General features: G+C 35.5%; 2 protein-coding genes across 2 annotated transcripts; one reads left to right on the top strand and one right to left on the bottom strand.

Annotated features, from left to right (window-relative positions):
- Positions 1-2309: 2309 nt before the first annotated feature.
- On the bottom strand, positions 2310-12403 carry LOC138940198 (lysosome-associated membrane glycoprotein 5). Its single transcript, XM_070308824.1, has 7 exons — positions 12005-12403; positions 10792-10928; positions 7531-7716; positions 7297-7413; positions 6714-6801; positions 6330-6468; positions 2310-5966 (listed from the first exon to the last, which is right to left on the bottom strand). Exons 1-7 carry the CDS (start codon positions 12045-12047, stop codon positions 5756-5758), a joined length of 921 nt encoding a protein of 306 aa, XP_070164925.1. The 5' UTR covers positions 12048-12403; the 3' UTR covers positions 2310-5755.
- A 2319-nt stretch (positions 12404-14722) lies between these two features.
- Positions 14723-16327, top strand: LOC138940248 (macro domain-containing protein CT2219). The gene is made up of 6 exons (XM_070308943.1): positions 14723-14945; positions 15011-15128; positions 15253-15507; positions 15583-15699; positions 15789-15994; positions 16084-16327. Exons 1-6 carry the CDS (start codon positions 14931-14933, stop codon positions 16168-16170), a joined length of 798 nt encoding a protein of 265 aa, XP_070165044.1. The 5' UTR covers positions 14723-14930; the 3' UTR covers positions 16171-16327.
- Positions 16328-20604: the final 4277 nt, after the last annotated feature.

The raw sequence follows: 20604 nt of genomic DNA, 5'->3' as shown, positions 1-20604 counted from the left end.
TCAGGTACCTACGTGTACGTACAAAGCCACTAACCTGTCAAAATATAAACGTAATTCATCACTTCCAACCTCCTTTCCTGAATACCCGCAGGGATATTGTCCAGGTAGACCGATATTCGCCCAAATGGATTTTACACGCGCCCGCAAAAAGGTAGATGTTGCTCTTTCATGCTCAACAAGGTGTCAACTGATGGTTGATGAAAAATACGATGCCTATCTGCGTAAAATCAATGTCGTAAATCATAATTAAATAGTGACACGTGGTTATTGATAAGTATATTGTAAAAATAAATAATTAAATCTTAGAATTCAAAATTTTTATAACGCACTGTATATATAAAAAATATATATGTATATATAAATTCTAAGGTTTAATCATTTATTTTTACAATATATTTATCAATAACTACGTATTATTATTTAATTATGATTTTGACAACAATTTTACGCAGATAAGCATCGTATTTTTCATCAACCATCAATGTACACATATATATACACATATTTTAAATATAATGATTATATAATGATATAATGATATAAAAAATATATACATATAATATGTGCGCGCATATTTAAATACTCAATAATCAATCGCGAGATTGTCGATCGCATAATCAATTTCTCGCCTAATTATTTTAACCAGGTATACCGGCAAGAATATAATTTGATAGACAGAAGCGAAGAGATATCGATGGAAAAAAAAAATGTCGTATCATTCATCTTTCGGTTTAAATGACATCTCGCTGGACATTTTTGCCGCTAACGAGTTCAAGAGATGAAAGGTGACGGCGACGGCGACGGCGACGATGGCGGGCGATTCGATGCAACCGCGGTCGTTTATTAACTCAACCCCCGGCGGGGTTGATATCACGCGCGACATAACTTACGCTTGGACAGGGCTGCAAACTATATTATACGCACTACAGAACCGGGCATAACCGTACATAACGACGTTAAGGTTATGATGTTACGCGCGAACGGTGGAGTGGCACCGGTGTCCAGTGACTCCCATGTCGGCTTGTTATCCGGACCGCCCCGTCGTTATCTGCAATTACCCCAAAACAGCCCCTAGTTTATAAATTATAGGCCATCCCCGTGCCCCTCGCCGCGCCACCTCGTACCCCCTTCGCTGCCGTTCTCCTGCCTCTTCCTGGGTGAACCATCCTCTCTTTCCCTGCCTTCCCCTACGCTCCCCTCCCCCGTCCTTCCGAATCTGGCGGTACACATCTGTCATCAAACGCAGCCAATTACATTCAATTATCCCGGTCAGCATCGCTGTGTTATCGTCCCGCAAGCATGTTATCATACGATGCGCGAAGAATGAATTTCCGGGCAATTAAGCAAAATATTGTATCGTGATAATTGCTAATTAAACGCGTGTCGGCCCAATTACAGGTTGCGCGATTGCAAAATAACACGCGAGGATATATCGGCGAGGATTTAACTCGCGAGTGATTTTTTTATGTTTCGGCGCTTATTATTATTATTATTTTTCGCTATAAATGTGATTGCAATTAGATTTTTCCCATCGTTTATCGCGAACACGCTCGACTAGATATCAAACTGGTGGAATAGATGCATGTTGCTACACGAATAATCCGTAATCCGCGAGATGCAATAAGCAGCGATCTTTCCGATCGTTCATAGGCACAAGACCCGAAATGCTCTCGTAGGTGACAATGCGATCGCGCGCCATTGTTGCGAGAGATTTCAATAGACATTGCGACAATGAGCCGACGACGACGGTGTCGCGCGTTGCGCAAAGGGAGGGCAGCCCCCTCGGCCAGCATAAGCCTGCTTGACTGTACTTTTCACCGCCCTTTCCACAACGCAAGATTATTATGTCTCCGCGACCCTCCGTCGTGAATAGACATCTGCTTTCGAAAAGGCGTAATACCTATGTATTGATAAAATGAAACGCGATTACAAGGTATATATTTTACTTTCTCAATGTTAAATCTCTTCTTGTCTCTCTCAAAGATCTTATTAATTGAATGGTCTCTCGCGCGTTTATAAATATTTAAAAGAATTTTTAAAAAATTTTTAAAAAATTAACAAAATCAACAAAGTTATTTAATAAAACTCTTGGTACGGTTTAACGAAATAGTAGAATTTTCGATAAATACTTAATAGATATTTTATATTTAAAAATATAGCTGTATATGAAAACAGTAAGAATAAAAAATAGTTACTATATTAGCGGTTTGCTATTATTTCACTTTGTTTAATCAAAATTACGAGAAAATGTTATATAATTTGTGAAAAATTCTCTCGTCGAACATTATGAATGCAACATACATGATTGATTGAATTTGTATAACAGCCTTTATTTTATCGTTATGATACAATTTTAATCAGATATATGTCGCTATGCATCACGTGAAACCGGAATCCATCTTTCCATTCTGACGGTTTCCGCAGTTGTTATGCATTATTATAATAATCATTATAATAATTATATTATAAAATAAACATTATACAATAATTATTATAATAATTATATTATATATCGTAAGTATTAAGATTATTATAATAATTGTTACAAGACTTAACGCGCTGCGGCTATAGGTCAAGCGATATGATGCATAACTTGACGTCATTTCATCATTGAAGACGTCGCGATTCATCAATCTGCATCATTGTGCCTTGTCACCGTGTCGTTTCTTACACAATTTTACAAAAAAAAAAAAAAAAAAGTAAAATCGCATAGAATCCTTAACTCGTGATCCATCGAATATCCCCGCTCGTTGATTTATCGAGACGCAAGCCGCAAAATCGCACCTCTCCTACTATCCGTTAATATCTATAGTAAGATTGACTTTAGCACAAAAATACAATTCCGTAATTACAGCTAGACCTTTCTCGTATTAGTATACGAGAGTATACGCGAGTATACGTGATGCGTTCATTCGATCTTGCCGATTCACATCAAATCAGTTGGACCATTATGCAGAAATTTCAAAAGACATGTGAACTATAGTAAGTTTTTTTATGCAATAATATATTTACCACGAAAATAGATTTATCTAGTTTAGATCGTGCGCGTCTTCCTTTCCTTCTCTTTTAAATCGAAATATTTAATTATCTCACATCCTTCGAATTCTTTCAAATTCTTGTGAATCGTCACGATACTCGCTACCGGCCACATCTACGAGTCGACGATTGACAAATCTGTGGAAATACATTATATGATATTCGTAATATATATTTACACACGAAGTAACTTTAATATGCATTTAATTGGAAGACAGAGGTTCATATATATATTCATGTATATTATGCGAATATCTCGATAACGTTTCTCTTCACATATATATGTCTACATAACTTATATGTACACGCGTAGATATGTATATATTCCTAATATATGCACGCGTGAACGTATACATCTTACACGCTTAGGTACTTCATAACTTTGTCGCTAATAATTATATTATTCATCACATGCCATCGCGACTAGCTATTTTCGATATATGAATAACCACCTTCTATTATCGCAATATCGTGTTTTATGTACCATAAGTATATTAAAACTGACACGCAATCGAGAACTTGCAAATTTACGAAAACTTTGAATTCTATACGCTAAAATATAATTCCTAAAACGAACGCATATTTTTACCAAAATTTTTAGATGCGTCCAAGAAAAATGCAGAATAGAACGTAGAAGAAGAGAACACGGGAAAGCTTTTTTGATCGAAAGAAAATTGCGTGTAATCATGTCGACGTTAATTTGGAAAATTTCTGTGTATTTGTAATCTAAATGCGCATATTATGCCTCATGCATAATACATGCGTAATGCAGCTTTATCTCGCTTATGTATTTACATAATATATTACATAGTATACACGCACATACGCGCACATACATATTATAAAGAATTATAAGCCGAACGAAAGAATTATCCTATTGTGGCGTGCGTTTGTAAAGCCACTCTCGATATGAAGTATATCACTATTCCGTTAGTCCTTAAATTGACATATTGATATAAATATTTCAAAGAAAATTTGAGAAACAGCCTTGCGAGAGATACATACTCTTATATAATTTCTCATCTTGTACTACATAATAACGAGCGAGAATAATGTGTGAGATCAAATTACAAACTCTAGAAGTCTGAATCACAATTCACATTCCCACTCAAGATAATACAAATAATAACGGATATGTGACAAACTAATTTAACTTTATATTTACAGCTAAATATCCCTTAGACTTAAATTTCGCAAATCGAGAAACTTACGAAGGCTGTACATTACGAAGAGTAAAGCATGGTAAAATTCAGTACAATCGATGTAAAAAATTGGAAATAATCTATCAGTAAATTATAGACGATTGCTATGTACAAGATAATTTAAGGCGTCACATCGAAATGTATTAATACACTCTCGTTAATTAATCTAAGTACCTATCTAATATTGTTAGCTGCCAAGAAGGACCTCTCACGTCTTTGAGGCATCGGAGAACCTCGTTTTTGAAATCTTTAATTTCCAATTATAATCAAAGTTGTTATTATACTACATATTTTTATCTGTAATAATGTTCAAATGGATAAAGATATATTATATCACGAGCTTTTTATGCCGAAGGAAACAATTTTAACATCATCATTGTTTGCATTGCTGTTACGCAAGTATCCCGTGGAAAATTAAAATAACTATGTTTCCTTTCTCATGTGTTTTTCTAGAGAATTAAGCAAACTCCACAAAGATCTCATAATCAATGTAATTCTTGTGACGAGAAAATGCACGAATGACAAAATTTTTGAATGTTCCTCATTAAATGCTCATACAACGACACGTAGACCAAGATCTACAAATTGAAAAGCCTATTAATACAACCATCCGAGTTTGCGATTACGAATGTCATTTTTCCGTTACATCCCGAACGAACCGATTGACATTCGATGTACGCGATTAAATATCGCGTATACACTAGTAATGGAATTCCATTGCATCATATTCGTCTCGATACTTTTATATTAATATTTATGGCATAAATCGATGATATCTATTTTCTACGCATAAGGGTGCATTAAAACGTGATCCAAAACTGCTCTAATTGAAAAAAAATCGATGATATTTTCTATTTTTATAAGCAAACATTTCATATGAAAGAATAAAGTAAAAGTATTGTTACATTATTTAAAGTAAAAGTCTTTTCCAAAATAAATATAATTAAATTTTTAGGAGATCAAATCGAATAATGATAAAAACTTTTTTAAGAGACAATTAAATCTTATAATATTAATCAATAATAATTAATATTACCTTTATAACATATCGAGACTTTTTTTAAAGTGACATTTTTTTAAAGTAATTAGAAAACTCGAGTATATTCATTCACGTAATGGAAACCTTTTAAAGTATCCATTAACGTATATTTACGAGAGAGTCTCTCGAATTTTTTCTCTCTTTCTGATATCTCCCCTCACGAAACATAGAGCCTGTTTTTTAATTCAAATCGCCTTCAATTTGACTGTTCAATCGACACGTTTAATTATATATCTCCGAGGATTTAATTGTGGATCGTTACGCGATAATTACAGGTGCGATCGATACAGGTTCGCGTTCAATTGGGGAAAAAAAAAAAAAAAAAAATGCTCGACGAAAAGCGCAAGCGAAGCCTTTTTTTCAGAAATAATTAACACGTGGAGGGAATAAAAACTACGAGTCGTGATTTTGGCGATACGCGCACGCTTTGGCATCGTCGTGACAGTCGGACAGGGGAATCGATTCGCCCCGGCTCTCCTTACTCCATCGTGTCATATTTGACCTTCTTCACTTTGAAATATCGGTAGGCTGCGTAACCGGTGATCGTCAGGAGGACCGCAGCGGCCAGCGTGGAACCGACCGCGACCGGCGCGGTCTCGTCCCTACCGGCGCGCGCGCTTAGCGAAGTGCACGAGAACTCGGTGGCGAACTCGTTGTTCTTGAACTTGAAGGGCTGCAGCTTCATATCTCTGAAATTTTTCATTTTTTTTTTTTTTCGATATCAATCCTACAGATCGCATCCGGCAGGAATAAAAATTTTTCGAAGTACGGTATACATATTGTATCTCTGTGCGTTGAATTCAATGCTAAAAGCGGCTGAGATTTTGAGAAGATTTAATTGTGTAATAGAAAAAAATTACTCTTGAAATTAGCTTGGACAAAAGCTGCTATATGTGTCAATATTTAATTCTAAATATCGACCGAAATAATTTTATCTCGATTATAATTATTTAATAAATTTATCTCGATTAATTTCGGGTTATGTCTTATTTATCATAGTTTCTTAAAAGTGATTTTTAGAGTGAGATTGATTCGATAATATGATAAAGTACCTCAGAAGTACACTGGCGTGATTCTTGCCATCGGTGAGTGGAACCACGGTTTCCTCGGAACAAGCATACGATTTTCCAACTGGCGTAGGGAACAGCATGAAGCTATGTTTCTGCCCGGTACTCACTCGAATAGTCTTGTCTGATATATTAATGAAACAATTGATTAATATTAATAATGTAACATCAAAACTTTCTCAAAAAATATCAAGTACATTTGATAATTTATAATAAATTCAATCAATAGCTTAATGTTTTCCGTACAACATTTAGTTAGATAGTTAAAAAAAAGGGCATGCAGTATATATCATCAAATAATTTCATGAAACATTTTAAGACAAAAAATCAATACTTTGAACTAGTTAATTTGTCACTAATTGCACTTACTTGGTTGATCAACATGCTCGAAATGTTTGTCGCTAGAGTTATAGGTCAATTCAATTTTCTCGACGTACCAGCGTTCGCCACCAGGTGTCTGGAAAATAAAAATCATGCATCTTGAGAAAATATTATGGGGTCATGTTTTTACTTTGTGCAAGAATTAGATTGTTGGAGGAAATTAAAAACAACGTTCTTCTTTTGCTGCACGTATAACTAACATCATATCATTCGTCGTGTATAATTCTTAATTTCCGAAGATATTATTGCGTTATTTCCGATAAAGAGAGCTCTTTTACCGTTTTTATCCTGCAAAACTCGTAGCTATCGTTCGGGATATAATTACGGAAAGCTACATGATGATAGCTTCTAGCATGCAATCGGCGATATGAAGGTGAAAATTAAATAAACTATATCTCGGTAAAAGGGTCACATATCGATTTTCGCAAAAAGCAACCCCGTGTCTGGCACAGTTCGGATGATTTATATCCTTCGTATAATTGCTATTTGCATAACTCCCCCCCGTCAGGAAACTTATCTCCCTAATAAAGTTAAAGATTGGAATAGCGTGTTCTATGCAAAGAAGATTTACCTTAGCGAAACTCCAAGATAATACAAAGGCATTCCACTTCAAGGACATTGTCACTGTATTTTCATTGTCGCAATTTCCGGTCACGGTCGCATCATCAGGTACGTATATATCCACTTCCTGGAAACGTAAAAATTCAATTATAATTAATTTACTCCATTAACTATGCTATTAATAACATTTGAAGTAAGAAATTTTTTTTTTTTCATCGGAATTTAATTTATACGTGCTTCTTACTTGATCGTCGCCATATTTGGTGCGATATTTGACGGCAATAATCGCATCCACTTGAAGAAGAATACAAGCTTGTCCGTTGCTTCTGTCCAGCCGATATAAGGGTTTATCCGTTGAGACCGATCTGTGCGTGGTCGTGGAGGTTGAGGGCAGGATCGTGGTTGTTTTGATTTCGGAATTGACTATCGTCTGAAAAAAGACGATAACGATATAATTAATAAAAGAACGATATATCAATGATAATTATTTATAGACTAGAATCATATAATAATACTGAGAGAGTAAAGAGAGAGAAAAAATTTTTTTAAAAGAATTATTCCTTTTTCGATCAAAAATTATTCGATACAACTATGTAAGCAAATTGCTTAATAAAATCTTGATATGTAGTTTATTTTGCTACGAAAGTAACTTCCGTTTATAAACAGATCCTATAGAAGGTCACCTGTTGTTGCAACGTAAATGTAACGAGTTTTGTCGTAGCAACTTTTTTCCTCGTGTGTATCGAGTCGTTAACATAAAGGCAAGTAAAATGTAAACATGTACTTACGATATGTATAAACCCGCAATTACAACATATAAAGAAAAACGTGGTCAAGTTAATGCGAGTGATAATAGTAAGTTTCCACAAGAATAACATATAATCCTTGTACAATGACATCACAAAAATCTCTAGCAGCGAAATGTCAAGAAGTGCAATAAAAAACCAGCTATTAGACGTTGTAAAAATTTAACGCTAAAGAGACCCATAAATCTATTGTAAATATATCCTACAGATTAAAAGACGCAGTCTTTGAATTAAGTGAAAAATCGAAAAAGCCCAAAATTATACTAAATAAAAAAATTTACAAAATTTAGAATCTTCAAGAATTAACATAATGATTTGTTCGTTCTAATATTAAAAAGTGACAATAATTCCTTTTAGACTAATTGATTAGTCAACTCTGATTAAATAAAAAATGACGTGTTATTTCATAGTTTAATTTTTAATTTGGATATTCTCACGTTTCAAAACTTTGTTAATAATAAATTATAATTTTTGTCATAATTGTGAAAAGCAATTTAAGGAGAATGTCTCACAACTTTATGATTTAATGGCTGAAGCGAGTCCGGGTTTATAAGCCTTATTAAAAAAACATTAATGGTAGCTTAAATAAACAAATTGCTCGACATGCTTAACATTTTATCGGCCGTTTAGTAATCCAAGTGTATTTATGGATGTATCACGGTATACATATGGGATATCTCAGATTTAACGAGCTATTTTTTACTTATACATTATTTGATCAATCTTAAATGAATCTTTTTTTCGGCAAAAATTTGTTGCAAATTTTCGTTCAATTTTCAACAATCAATATTAATTAAATATCTTTTTGATTAATATGTTTCACACGTGGAAGAAAATGCTGTTGCTTCAATTAAAATCTATTTTCACGGGCTGCCACAAACATATGTAGTTCATTCAGTGATATTTTTATTGGATCAAATATCTGGATAATTGTTTTAATAATCCAGATTTTTGATCAAATAAAAATGTTATTGTATAAACTATATATGTTTGTTGGTAGCCCGAGACTTTAATTGAAGTAACAGCATTTTTTTTTTCTGTGCGTACATAATATTTTACAGTGTCTTTAAAAGGGGAGTGTTCCGCTTTTAATTTCGCATGAGTTATCTTGATGGTCGCATTGCAAACTATCGCGTCAGTAAAATCTTTTACTGACTTTATGCGCTGGTCGTAAACATCCGGTGACATTTAACAGCCGGAAATTATATGATTATCACGACAACGATGAAGTGTAAATTGGCATGATACGTATTATTTAGCAATACATTTTTGAGCAGCAACAGGCTACAAATGCAATAAACGAGTTAATATGAGGAATCACGCTACATCGAGCAATTACGAAAAAATATTCAATATTAACTCTCAACTAAAAAAAATGTATTTTTACACTTCTATTTGAAAAAGATTGTAATACTATAAGAGAATATAAATACCATATCCATGAATTTATTTATGATAATATTTCAAAAATATAACGTTATACATTATAATATATATAAGAAATTAACCTTTTCCCAGAATTACATTCTCGTCATTTTCAATCTTTTGTATGTATAAATTTAGACAATATATAATTTGCAATAAACAATTCAAAAAATGACAATCTCTATTTATATAATTTTACATGCCATATATATCCTAATATAAGTATGTATCGCGATACATATATGTTTTTTATTTTTTCAAACGTATGCGTTTTCCGTATTACACGAAGTATAAAGCATAAAGTTATAAATAGAATATAGCAAATTATAAATCGTCTAAACTAAAGTAAAGTAAAGAGATTTAGCATCTCAACTTTGTGAAGATTTATAATATAAGAAAAGATATATAAAAGAAGTAGAGCGATAAGAGGCCAAGGTTCTAGCCGATTAAGAGCTGAAAGTTTTAATAAAAAGAAAAAAAGAAATATATGCAAGCCATAATGACTCCTTTATAAATTTCACGCATTATTATACATTATAATGTTGGCATAAAATCATTATTGTTACGCTGATGTAAGATCAGCCTTGAGAAGGACCTTGCTACGATGGATAGATCTTCAAAGTTTTCTGCAAATTGATACACGTAATCGCACCGAGTCATATAATCGTATGCCTTTTCTTCGTCCGACCATTAATTATCAGATTTGAATTTTAGGTTTAAATAAGCACTCGTAATGAATGATAATACGATTATACGCGGATTTAGAGTGAAGTGCAGCTTGCGTTTGTAGGATCGGTCGCCGCCCACTACTGTCAGAACATTAGCATGTAGAAATGTATACACAGATATATACTACATATATATATATATATACACACGATACAATTTCCTTCTATAAATATGTGTATTGGCGCGTTCCAAGAATCCATTTAAATAATTACCGCTGTGTACAGAAATATAAATCGTTGTATTTCTAAAAGAGTGCGTATCGATTTCTACTACATATATTCGCTTGGACAGCATTGTAATCACAAAGAAAACAGAATAATGAAAAAACTTTTAATCGATCATTTCATACACAATAAATTTTTTTTTTAAGTTTGATTGCAAAAAATAATTAAATAATGAAAGCAAAAAGAATATAATTGTGAAAAAAACTTATGGAATGTGAAAGATATATATATATATATATATATATATATATATATATATATATATATATATAAAGCTGGTTAATAAAGAAGCTGAAGTGTAACCGAATAAAATGTACTTACCAAAGGCAATCTCGTTCTCTGGGTAGGCATCTCTACATAGACTTTTAAAGTTCTACGTGTGGTATAACGTTGCTCGTCCACTTGTCGCGGTATCGGCGAAGGGACGGGGATACTGAACGCTATTCCTGAGACACACCCTGTTAAAAATTGTTACAGTAAAATGCGTCGATGTTTCACGTAAATGCTACGATATATATTTCTTGTAATTAATAACGACGAGTTAAGAGAATCAGCCCCTAACTCGGCAAAATAAAATGTAGACAAGACATCCAGAATTTTAATCATGTTTAAAAACAAATCTCAAGAAGAGTGATAAGAAAACGCGCAATTAAAAGTCAAATTTTGTCTAATTTTCAATGTCTATATATTGTCTCAATTTAATTTCCACCTATTTGTTTAAACAAGCAAGACGGCGCCACTTTCTTGTGCTCTCCACAAATTAGATACAAAAATTAAAGAAAATTAGAATTGAACGCGCATAAAGTATTCTGAAAAATACTCCTTGTAATGTATCTTAAAAGAAAGTAGTTCTCCATTTAAATTTCTGACCATAGAAAGCTTCGATTATATAGTCTATCTAAAGACTTCGCGGAATTTTCCCTCTAGAAATAGCATTTCTCTCATCAAAGTAATCATTTATCTTTTTTCTTGCAATCTTACAATATATAGTGCTTGTAAAAGCACTATAATCTCGTAATTCTAGATTTGCCAGAAATATCAAGTAAAAAAGAAAAAAATATCCCAAGAACGTGGCTATTCAATCACGTACTATTGCACGAATGTTCCATTAATACATCAAGTACATATATTAAAAAATATTATGTGATACAATAAAAATAATAAAATAATATGCTACAAATTCTCCTTAGATTCCATGTAAAATACAGCTTTTTGACAAAATGTTTTTGAAATCTAATTAGCGACGCTTTAACTCTTCTATGAGTGTCAAAAAATTCTTCATAAATTTCGTATCATATTTTACACGGATATTTTTACTCTGCTATTAATTTTCTCCGTTTATTGGAATACTTTTGAGAACAATCGCGGAAAGATTCCCTTACGTCTCTTATGTAAAACTTTTCTAGCAATAGTATTCGATGCAATTTTAACGATCGCGAATGGATCTCGCTCCTCGCAAAAATATCAGACACACGTAATGACGTATGCCGTTCAGGAACGAGAAATCGCACGAAACTTTCTCGGGGAAACTTACAGAGTAGGAAAATCGCCCTGCAGTGTTCGCCTTGTCGTGCCATAACGTTGCCGCTGCTTGTCCGTCTTCTGGTACGTTACTCCTGATGGTCGTTCGACAGGACGCGATAGAGACGAAAAGAGAGAGAGAGAGAGAGGACACGGATACTGTTATTACACGAGATAAGAATCGCACCCGAATTATTATACAATTGTGCCGGGACGATTGCTCGGCAGCGACGTTCACGAGGCTTGTGAGGAGAAGCGAGAGAAAGCTCGGGGGCGCGGATGGATCGATAGCGGGGCGGCTATCAGCATGCGCTACTACGCGGCTGCCGTTCTGTACAACGTGGTGGAAGAGGCGCGATTCTTTCCGACGATCCCGTTGCCGATGACGTCGTCGTCGTCATTGCCGTGGTTCTCGATTTTGTCGCCACGTAGGCATCAACCATCGCCCTATCGCCGAAGACTGTTCATTCACATTACGCGCGCAACCAAATATATACAACTTCGCCTCCCCCGCGTAGATCCCGCGTAGGTGTATAAAATCAACGTTAAAAATTTTGGGTTTTTTTTTTTTTTTTTTAAATCGATGCGAAGATTTTGAGATGATTAAACTATTTGATATTTCTTTGATATACATATGTCGCAGAAAATTATGCAATATATATTTGTTGTGTTAATCTTTAGCAATGTTTGACAATTTCTATCAGTGGAAGTTGACATTCTTAACTTATCGTAATTTTTTAAAATTCCGATATATTTATCCTGAGCAACTTACTTTGCTTAGTCTCTCTCTTTTCAGTCTAATAATTTTTGTACGTAAAAAAAAGGACATATTTTATTTTAGGGTTTTCTTTTTCAAAAGCAGTTTAAGAAATTTGACAAAAAGAAAGAAAATAATATCAATCTTTTTTTTTATTTAATTTTTTTATCTACTTATGTAAGCAAATTATTGAAAAAGAGAGAAAAGATGTGCAACCTCACGTTGCATTCTACGATATACTTTGAAAAGTTTCCTAATCATGAACACCCGCGGCGTCACATAATAACCCGTGTACTCCTACGGGAACTTCCGCTGCTTTTTCATTCCGGCTGCGAACGCGGACGTGATGCAGAGGGTGCAACGTAGTGATGCAACCGCATCTCAGCGCACACGACACACATACGGGATCAGGGAGATCGTATTTCGGTGACCCGACCGTGGGCGGCTCGTTACCTGAAAGTTCATGTGTGCCGTCCCATGGTGAAAATCTTTCTTTCAATAAGGCCCACGGTTAAAAGGGAAAGAACAAGAAGAAACAAAAATACTATCCTGAAACTTTCGCTATTAAGAAAAACTTATAAAAATTGTACAAGAGAATGTAAATCCAGGAAATTATATTTGCACAATTTATTTACGTTAAATCAGTGTCAGACATGAAAGTTTGCATTTGCAAGGCAAACTTTTTTCCGTTTAATTCGTAACTCTACATTATATCGAAATAAAAATATCTGTAAAAAATTCAAAGCAAAATTTGAACGTAACATGACACAATTTATAGATAATGTTTACAAAAGATTGTAATATTTACGTAATAAATCAGACAGTGTGCGATAAAGAGAATTGTTTTTCAGATATATTGGAATATTAAATATATTTTCGATAATATTTTTATTCGATGAAAAATAAGCAATACTATATAAATACACTTTTAAATGCAACCCCTATTGTCGAGTTACTTGTAAACTCAATTTCACGTAAAGCGAAATTCTCAAAAGAGAGAACTTTTAGTTCGCTCGTTTCTCGTGAAACATTTATCATGGGATTTTGTTGAGAGTAGTTCTATCGATTTGATATAACATATGGAGCGGAAAACCGTGGCATTTACGTGCATTTGATGGCAAGCACCTTATGGCGGGTTAACGTCTCGCTGAAGGCGATATTTTCGCACAAACGCCCACGGATTAATACGCCTATATAAATCTCAATTTGCTTAAATCCTATTTATAATCGTATTAAAATCATCCGCATTGTTCGTTCGCGTCTGACCTGATATTTTGTAATTAGATATCGCGTACTTTTTTACATCGTATTGTTAATCTATTGTTTTCAATGTTAGAGTGTTATTGGTAAATTATAACGACGTTTCGTTCATTACAACTGTTATCCAATCTGTTATCGCGAATAGATTAATTTATTTTTTTTCCTTATCTCGTGCGACAACCGTTTTTCTTTTAATATTTTTTTTTCTCTTTCATTAATCTCTATAAAATTAATGTGTTTATTGGAAAAAAGAAGAATAAATTTTTTTACATATGTTTTATTAATTATAATTTATATAATTTTTTCATTATTATTAATAATTATTAATAAGTTATATATAATTTGTTATTTATTATTTTTCAATTACTATATTTGCTCTTCTCTTTTTATTTATATTATACATACTTCTCTCTCTTTCTCGTATTAAGTTTACGGTATCATTTAATAATTAATTCCATTTTTCTACACATACATGTATTACTTGTCTAAAAAAATCTGGAAAATTTTGCTCCATCGACATCTTTTTCACAAATTCCTCTCCTATAATTATGAAAAATATATTACTGTCTTTTTCGCACAAAATTCTTGGATTTTCTGGGAATATACATATTTCTCAATGCTGCTGCCATCTCTCGTGTAGAAAATGCATGTGCATCAAATGCAAATTCATCGACGCCGCGAGATGACGACAGCTGTCTTATCATTGTGGCGAATTGTTTCCACATTGACGTTGTGACGGAAGGGGTTAAATATTCGTTACCGAAGAACGCGAGCGAATTTTTGCGGTGAGTCGCGCAACCTTATCAAGATTCGCGGTCGTGTGGAGATAGCGAAATCTGCAACGACATATTATACTAAGCCGCAAGAACGGGTCATCGATGATTGACAGGACTCTTCACTGTGATCTTCGACGCCGCGGAATATGCTGGCACTGAATGTAAGGGACAAGAGCGTGCCTACTTTCTCGTGAGTTCTGCTGCGAAAACTACTTTTGGTTTCTAGGCGACCGTCGTTAATTGCCCGTTTAGACGAGCCCGTATTCTTCAGAGTTTCATATCGAGACGCAATTTAGCGGCTCCGATTAAACCCGAAGGAAAGATGTCGTTCGAGGATATGAAAAGTAAGAAATCTAATTGCAATCTAATCAGGTCATTGGTATAGCGAATGAAGAACAATAAATAGACTGTAATATTCCTATAAATATTCTATAAATGTATATCTCTTTCTCTTATTTCTATAATTAGAGAAATTCTTAAACATGCCACTGGAGGATAAGAGAAAGTTCTATAAAACAGAAGCGATAACTCCGGATCAAATTCCTACATGGCCAGAGTACTGGCAGAAGAACAAGTCCAATATTGCCAAGACGCTTGAAAAGACTGAGAAAGTTGACGAGGTCATAGCTAAGAAAGTATCGATATGGCAAGGAGACATAACGTCACTTGAAATAGATGCAATTGTCAATGCTGCAAACTCGAGTCTTTTGGGAGGCGGTGGAGGTATAAAGATTATATGTTAGAAAACTTAACATACAATATTTGTATATGTTGAAAAAAAAAATATATATATTTTAGTCGACGGAGCTATCCATAGAGCGGCGGGACCAAATTTAAAGAAAGAATGCGCAACATTTGGAGGATGTAGAGTTGGCGAAGCTAAAATTACAGGAGGTTACATGCTGCCGGCTAAATGTTAGTATTTATTTTTTGCAAGAGCTTAATATAAAATATAATATTTTGTATTAATGAAAATAAATATTTGAATAATTGAAATTTTTCAGATGTTATTCATACAGTTGGACCCAAAGGTGAAAATCCAGATAAATTACGAGAATGTTATGAAAACAGTTTAACTCTGGCAAAATTGAATAATTTGCGTACTATTGCATTTCCATGCATATCAACTGGAATTTATGGATACCCGCAAAGACCAGCAGCCAAAGTAGCTTTATCGACGGTCAAAAAATTCCTCCATGAAAATAAAAATGTAAGATTGCACATATATTTATCGAGAGCTACATTCTTTTAATATTTATGATTGTCAATATTCATAAAGTTTTTATTGTAATTTTCCAGATGGATAAAGTTATCTTTTGCTTATTTTTAAAAACCGATAAGGACATATACGAGGAACTATTGCAGAAATACTTTGCTCTCGATTGAATATTATCTATTGGCAGGTTTTCATTTTTACATAGCCCTTAATATTATTATTCGTATTTCCTAAAATTGTATTCAGAAGATAAATTAATATAAAATATTAATATAACATTGAGTATTTTATACTAGGTTATCTTACCGTTACTAATTTTTAAAATGTAACAAACTAATGATTTAGAAACCTGTGTTGTTTATTCCTTGGGGAGAGTTTCAAAAGGAATAAATTTGCACCATTTTATTAAAGCTTCAAATTTAAATGATGTAAACTATCCTTACCTCGTATTGACACTTTACTCGCTAGTCGATTTTTAAAATAGGGATTATACAATGACTATATATCGCGATAAATTACGAATTTGGAGTATTACGTGATTCTACAAATTTAATGTACCAAAAATTGATAATGTCAAAATTTAAAAAAATGTGTACAGGCATCCGGATAAATGAACGGTGCTGTTGGACGACAACCGATGGATAATAGATTATTTTTAAATTACATAAATGGATAATGATCAATTAATTTAAATATAAATGCAAAATTTATATGTAACTTTATATTTTGATTTTTGACCATGTTTTTTCTTACTTTGTAACGGCGGTGCAAATAGGTTACGTTCGTAAATCTATTCGCCGGAGTAGAGTAGCATTTGATTCACCAATCATGACAAAGAAATGCTTCTGGCTCGTACTTTGCTGCTCTTTTATCGGCTGTAAAAGAGCAAACAAATATATAATAACTCGATTAAAGTCAATCTTGTATAATACAAATAGTAATCGACCATCGAAAACGTGCCAATTTTACTGTACTTCCCACACTCGGATGCATTCCGATTGACGCTATTTTCGCTTGGAAGCGTTTAACGAACCAATCGGGGCGCGGAATATCGCATTTACGAAGCGAAAATAGCGTCGAGCCAAGCGCACCTTTTGTACTTTCTGCGCTCTACTTACACCTCTGACGAGAGCGGCGCATGCGCGTCGCTCGGGCCTATGGCGGCGCGCCGCCATCTTGAAAAATCGAAGTTGCCGTGATGTCTGTATGTGGCGGCGGTAGGTGGGGGACGGTCGGTCGGTCGTTAACGCGGTGTATCTCGGACGGGAAATCTGTCACAAATGGGCGAATATCCCTGAGTGCGTACTGAGACCCGGCTCGAGCGCGCCGTCGTAGAGAATCTTCCGCGTCCGTGACGCGGCACGCATTGTTTGCCACCGTCGTTATCGTCATCGTCGTCGTCGTCGCGGTCGTCGCTGCCGTCGCCACAGCCGTCTTCTCGTCGACGCCTCGAGCACACCCAAGAGGCCCCGTACTGTCGCTCGGGCTTCTCGGCATCGCCGTGGCGAGGGTGCGCGTTGTACTCGTCGAGTAGAGTAGAGTAGAGTAGAGTGAAGTAAAGTGTGCGCGTCGTGAGTCGTGAGAGAGAGAGAGATAGAGACAGAGGGAGGAGTAAGAGCACAGTGTCGATAGTAGAGCCGTGCGGCGGTTGCGATCGTGCGCCGGTCGGTATTGTTCACAGCTCGAGATCGAGCGGATGCGAGGCCTAGCGTGTCCGAGCATCGCGAGCATGTTCGTTGTGGAGAGAGATATCGCGTAGTCCGTAGTTCGTTCGCGCTTACCGTCCTCGTCGTGCCAAGAAAGTTGAAGCGAACCGTGCCGTATAATGGGCGAACGGAACAGCGTGCGTGCGCTCGCGGCGTGAGCCCAGAGAGCATCGGTCTCCCTCCGCGTCCGACCTCGGACGCGCGAAACGCGAGAGGGACGTGAAAAACGTACGCGGGGAGCTCTCATCGGGTAAACGTGAGTGAAAGATTGAGACGGATAATCGTCGCTTGATCTTGACGAATGGCAAGACGAAGCGGACGTACGGAGATCCCGTAATCTTGAATGGCCGCCGCCGCTTTCTAGGTTACTGACGGACAAGCCAGGAGAGCGTGAAAGAGAGAGAGAGAGGGAACACGATACACGGACATAAGTGAAAGAAACGAACATCGGAAGAGTTAAGCCCGCGAACGGAACAAGGAAAGGGAATAGGAAACGAATCTGTGGTCGCGTGAGTGAGAGCTAAAAAGACAGTTCGAGCGAACGGTGGAGAGAAAGAGAGAGGGAGTGAGAAGGACATCGACGACTGTGAGCGCTCTCGCGCGGGCGCGCGCGCGCACCCGCGACTCCGACACGACTCCACGACGACTACATCGTCTCCGCCGCCGATGTGCGGCCACCGAGGAAGCATCACGCCGCCAACAACGTGTCCCGGACGTCTTTCCCGTGCTCGCCGGCGTGGTCCTACCGTCGTCGTCGCCCGCGACTCGTCACACGCGCCGACGGAAGTCTGAGCCGTCGGCGCCGCGCTACCTAGTGTCCCGGTCGTTCTCGCGAGGAACGGTGTATCCGCTGATATCGTCGCGCAACGTTTATCACCGTCATCGGTACCATTACCGATCCCGACGCCTGCACCGCCGTCACCTTCCTTCTCATACGTTCTCGTAGCCGCCGACATCGTCGCCGAGGCTCAATTCGCATGTATGCATCTCGACGCGTAAGTATTTATCAGAATATAAAGAATTTTATATATATATATATATATATATATATATATATATATATATATAATATTTCTATATATATATATATAGATATATATTATATATAGAAATATTTTATATATATTATATATAGGAGAAAGAGAAGGGGGGACAAATACGAGAGAGAAAGAGAGAAGAATACGTATGTATATACGTGTCCTCTTGTACCGACATAGGTTGTACGGGTGCATACGAGAGAGTTGCGTGTGCGTAGGTGAGTGCACGGTATGGCCAAGTGTCGAAAAAAATTGGGTGGGGAAAACGGTTAGCCTGCCGAGGAGTCACTCCGCTTTTCTTGTTGGTCCCTTTCTCTCTCTCGTCTCCCTCTCTCTCTCTCGATTTGGCTTCGTAGAGTTGTTTCCTGCCCCCGCTCTCTATTTCTGTCCTCTTCTGTCTCTCTATGCGCGCAACTCGTCGCCACGTATTTGAGCCGGTACTCTTACGGCTTTCTTAACCCTACATTTTCGTCTGTCACCAATTCAGTCAACGGGAGGAAGGAAGATCCTCCTCCTCTATCTCGGGAGCGGCGTTTCCGAGCTCGTTGTAATATATGTATTATATCAGAAGCTCCTCTCTCAGTTTCGTTAATTTCCTTCTCTATTACATAACAAACAATCGATTTTTGAACCGCAAATCTTTTCTCTTTCTTTTTTCTTTTTACCTTCGGTTAGAAGGGATGCTTCCAGTCATTTAATAATTACCGCAAATTTTTTTATATCGAGGTTAAATGCGCACGTGAGGATTTTATTGTCAGAAGCCATTGCCGCGGATAATAAAACGCTAAAGTTGACGATCTCATAATCACATAATTATTCTGTACGGATCGGATATTCACAATACATTTTTTTTAGCTTTGAAACGTAGCTACTCTATCATGAATGTTGGCATAAAATTCACGTAAAAATTCATTTTTATCGTCTGAAATATGAAAGGCTTTTTAAGTCTTCGCTCGTTTGAATAAAAAAATTGTCGATTTCGTCGCGTTGATTCATTCGATCTCCGGGATTATCGAACGTTTCATATTTCGATTATCGCGGTTACGCGTTGCCATACCATTCCGGCATTTGATTCCGAGGCATTTGCGTTAAAAGTCCTCGCCAAATGTTATCAAGAATTTAATACGTGACACTTGGTGCAAATAACTTAATTTAGAAAAGATAAAAGAATCGAGTTATATTTTATAAAAAGAGAAAGAGCATTCTTACGGTTGAATCGTTAATGCGAACGCATTTCATAATTTTAATTAAATCTATAAACGTAACTAAATCTTTTAAACAAGATGCTTCTTTGATACATCGTCCGTCTGATCATACTATTTTTACAATAACTGAGATAGCAAGTCGAAAAAGGCATGAAAATTATCGAGTATTTTGGAACAGCTTATAAATATATTTTATTTTTTTTTTTAAATTAATTAATTAATTTTTTTTTTTTTTTTTTTTTCATTTTGATCTATCTCCTTACTTAACACTCTTATTGTTAGTGATATATTAATGTATACCATAATATTAAATGTGTGTGTAGCATAACAATTCAAGTTTTATATAATTATTGTGCCACTTTTTTTTTCCACAGAATCTATCATTAGGAATAAGAGAAATGCAGGTTTATGAATTTTAAAATTATTATTTTTTTGTAAGGAGTAAAACTTTGTTTCGATTTTCAATTCTTAACTACGAGAGAAAAATAACAATAACAAAGCGTTCTTTTACTGCAATTTACGTGTGTCGATTAATATAATATTATAATATTAAAATTAAAAATTAAATTAGAGCAAACTTTATGAGTGCATTGAACGATCACATGTTTTGAAATGTAATTAATAATATGTTATAAAACAGATTTTTGCCACATACC

Source organism: Polyergus mexicanus, unplaced genomic scaffold (assembly GCF_030449975.1).
Source record: "Polyergus mexicanus isolate NDT 795.1 unplaced genomic scaffold, iyPolMexi1.0 SCAF_16, whole genome shotgun sequence".
NCBI lineage: Eukaryota > Metazoa > Arthropoda > Insecta > Hymenoptera > Formicidae > Polyergus > Polyergus mexicanus.
This window is presented reverse-complemented; position numbering and strand designations above follow the sequence as displayed.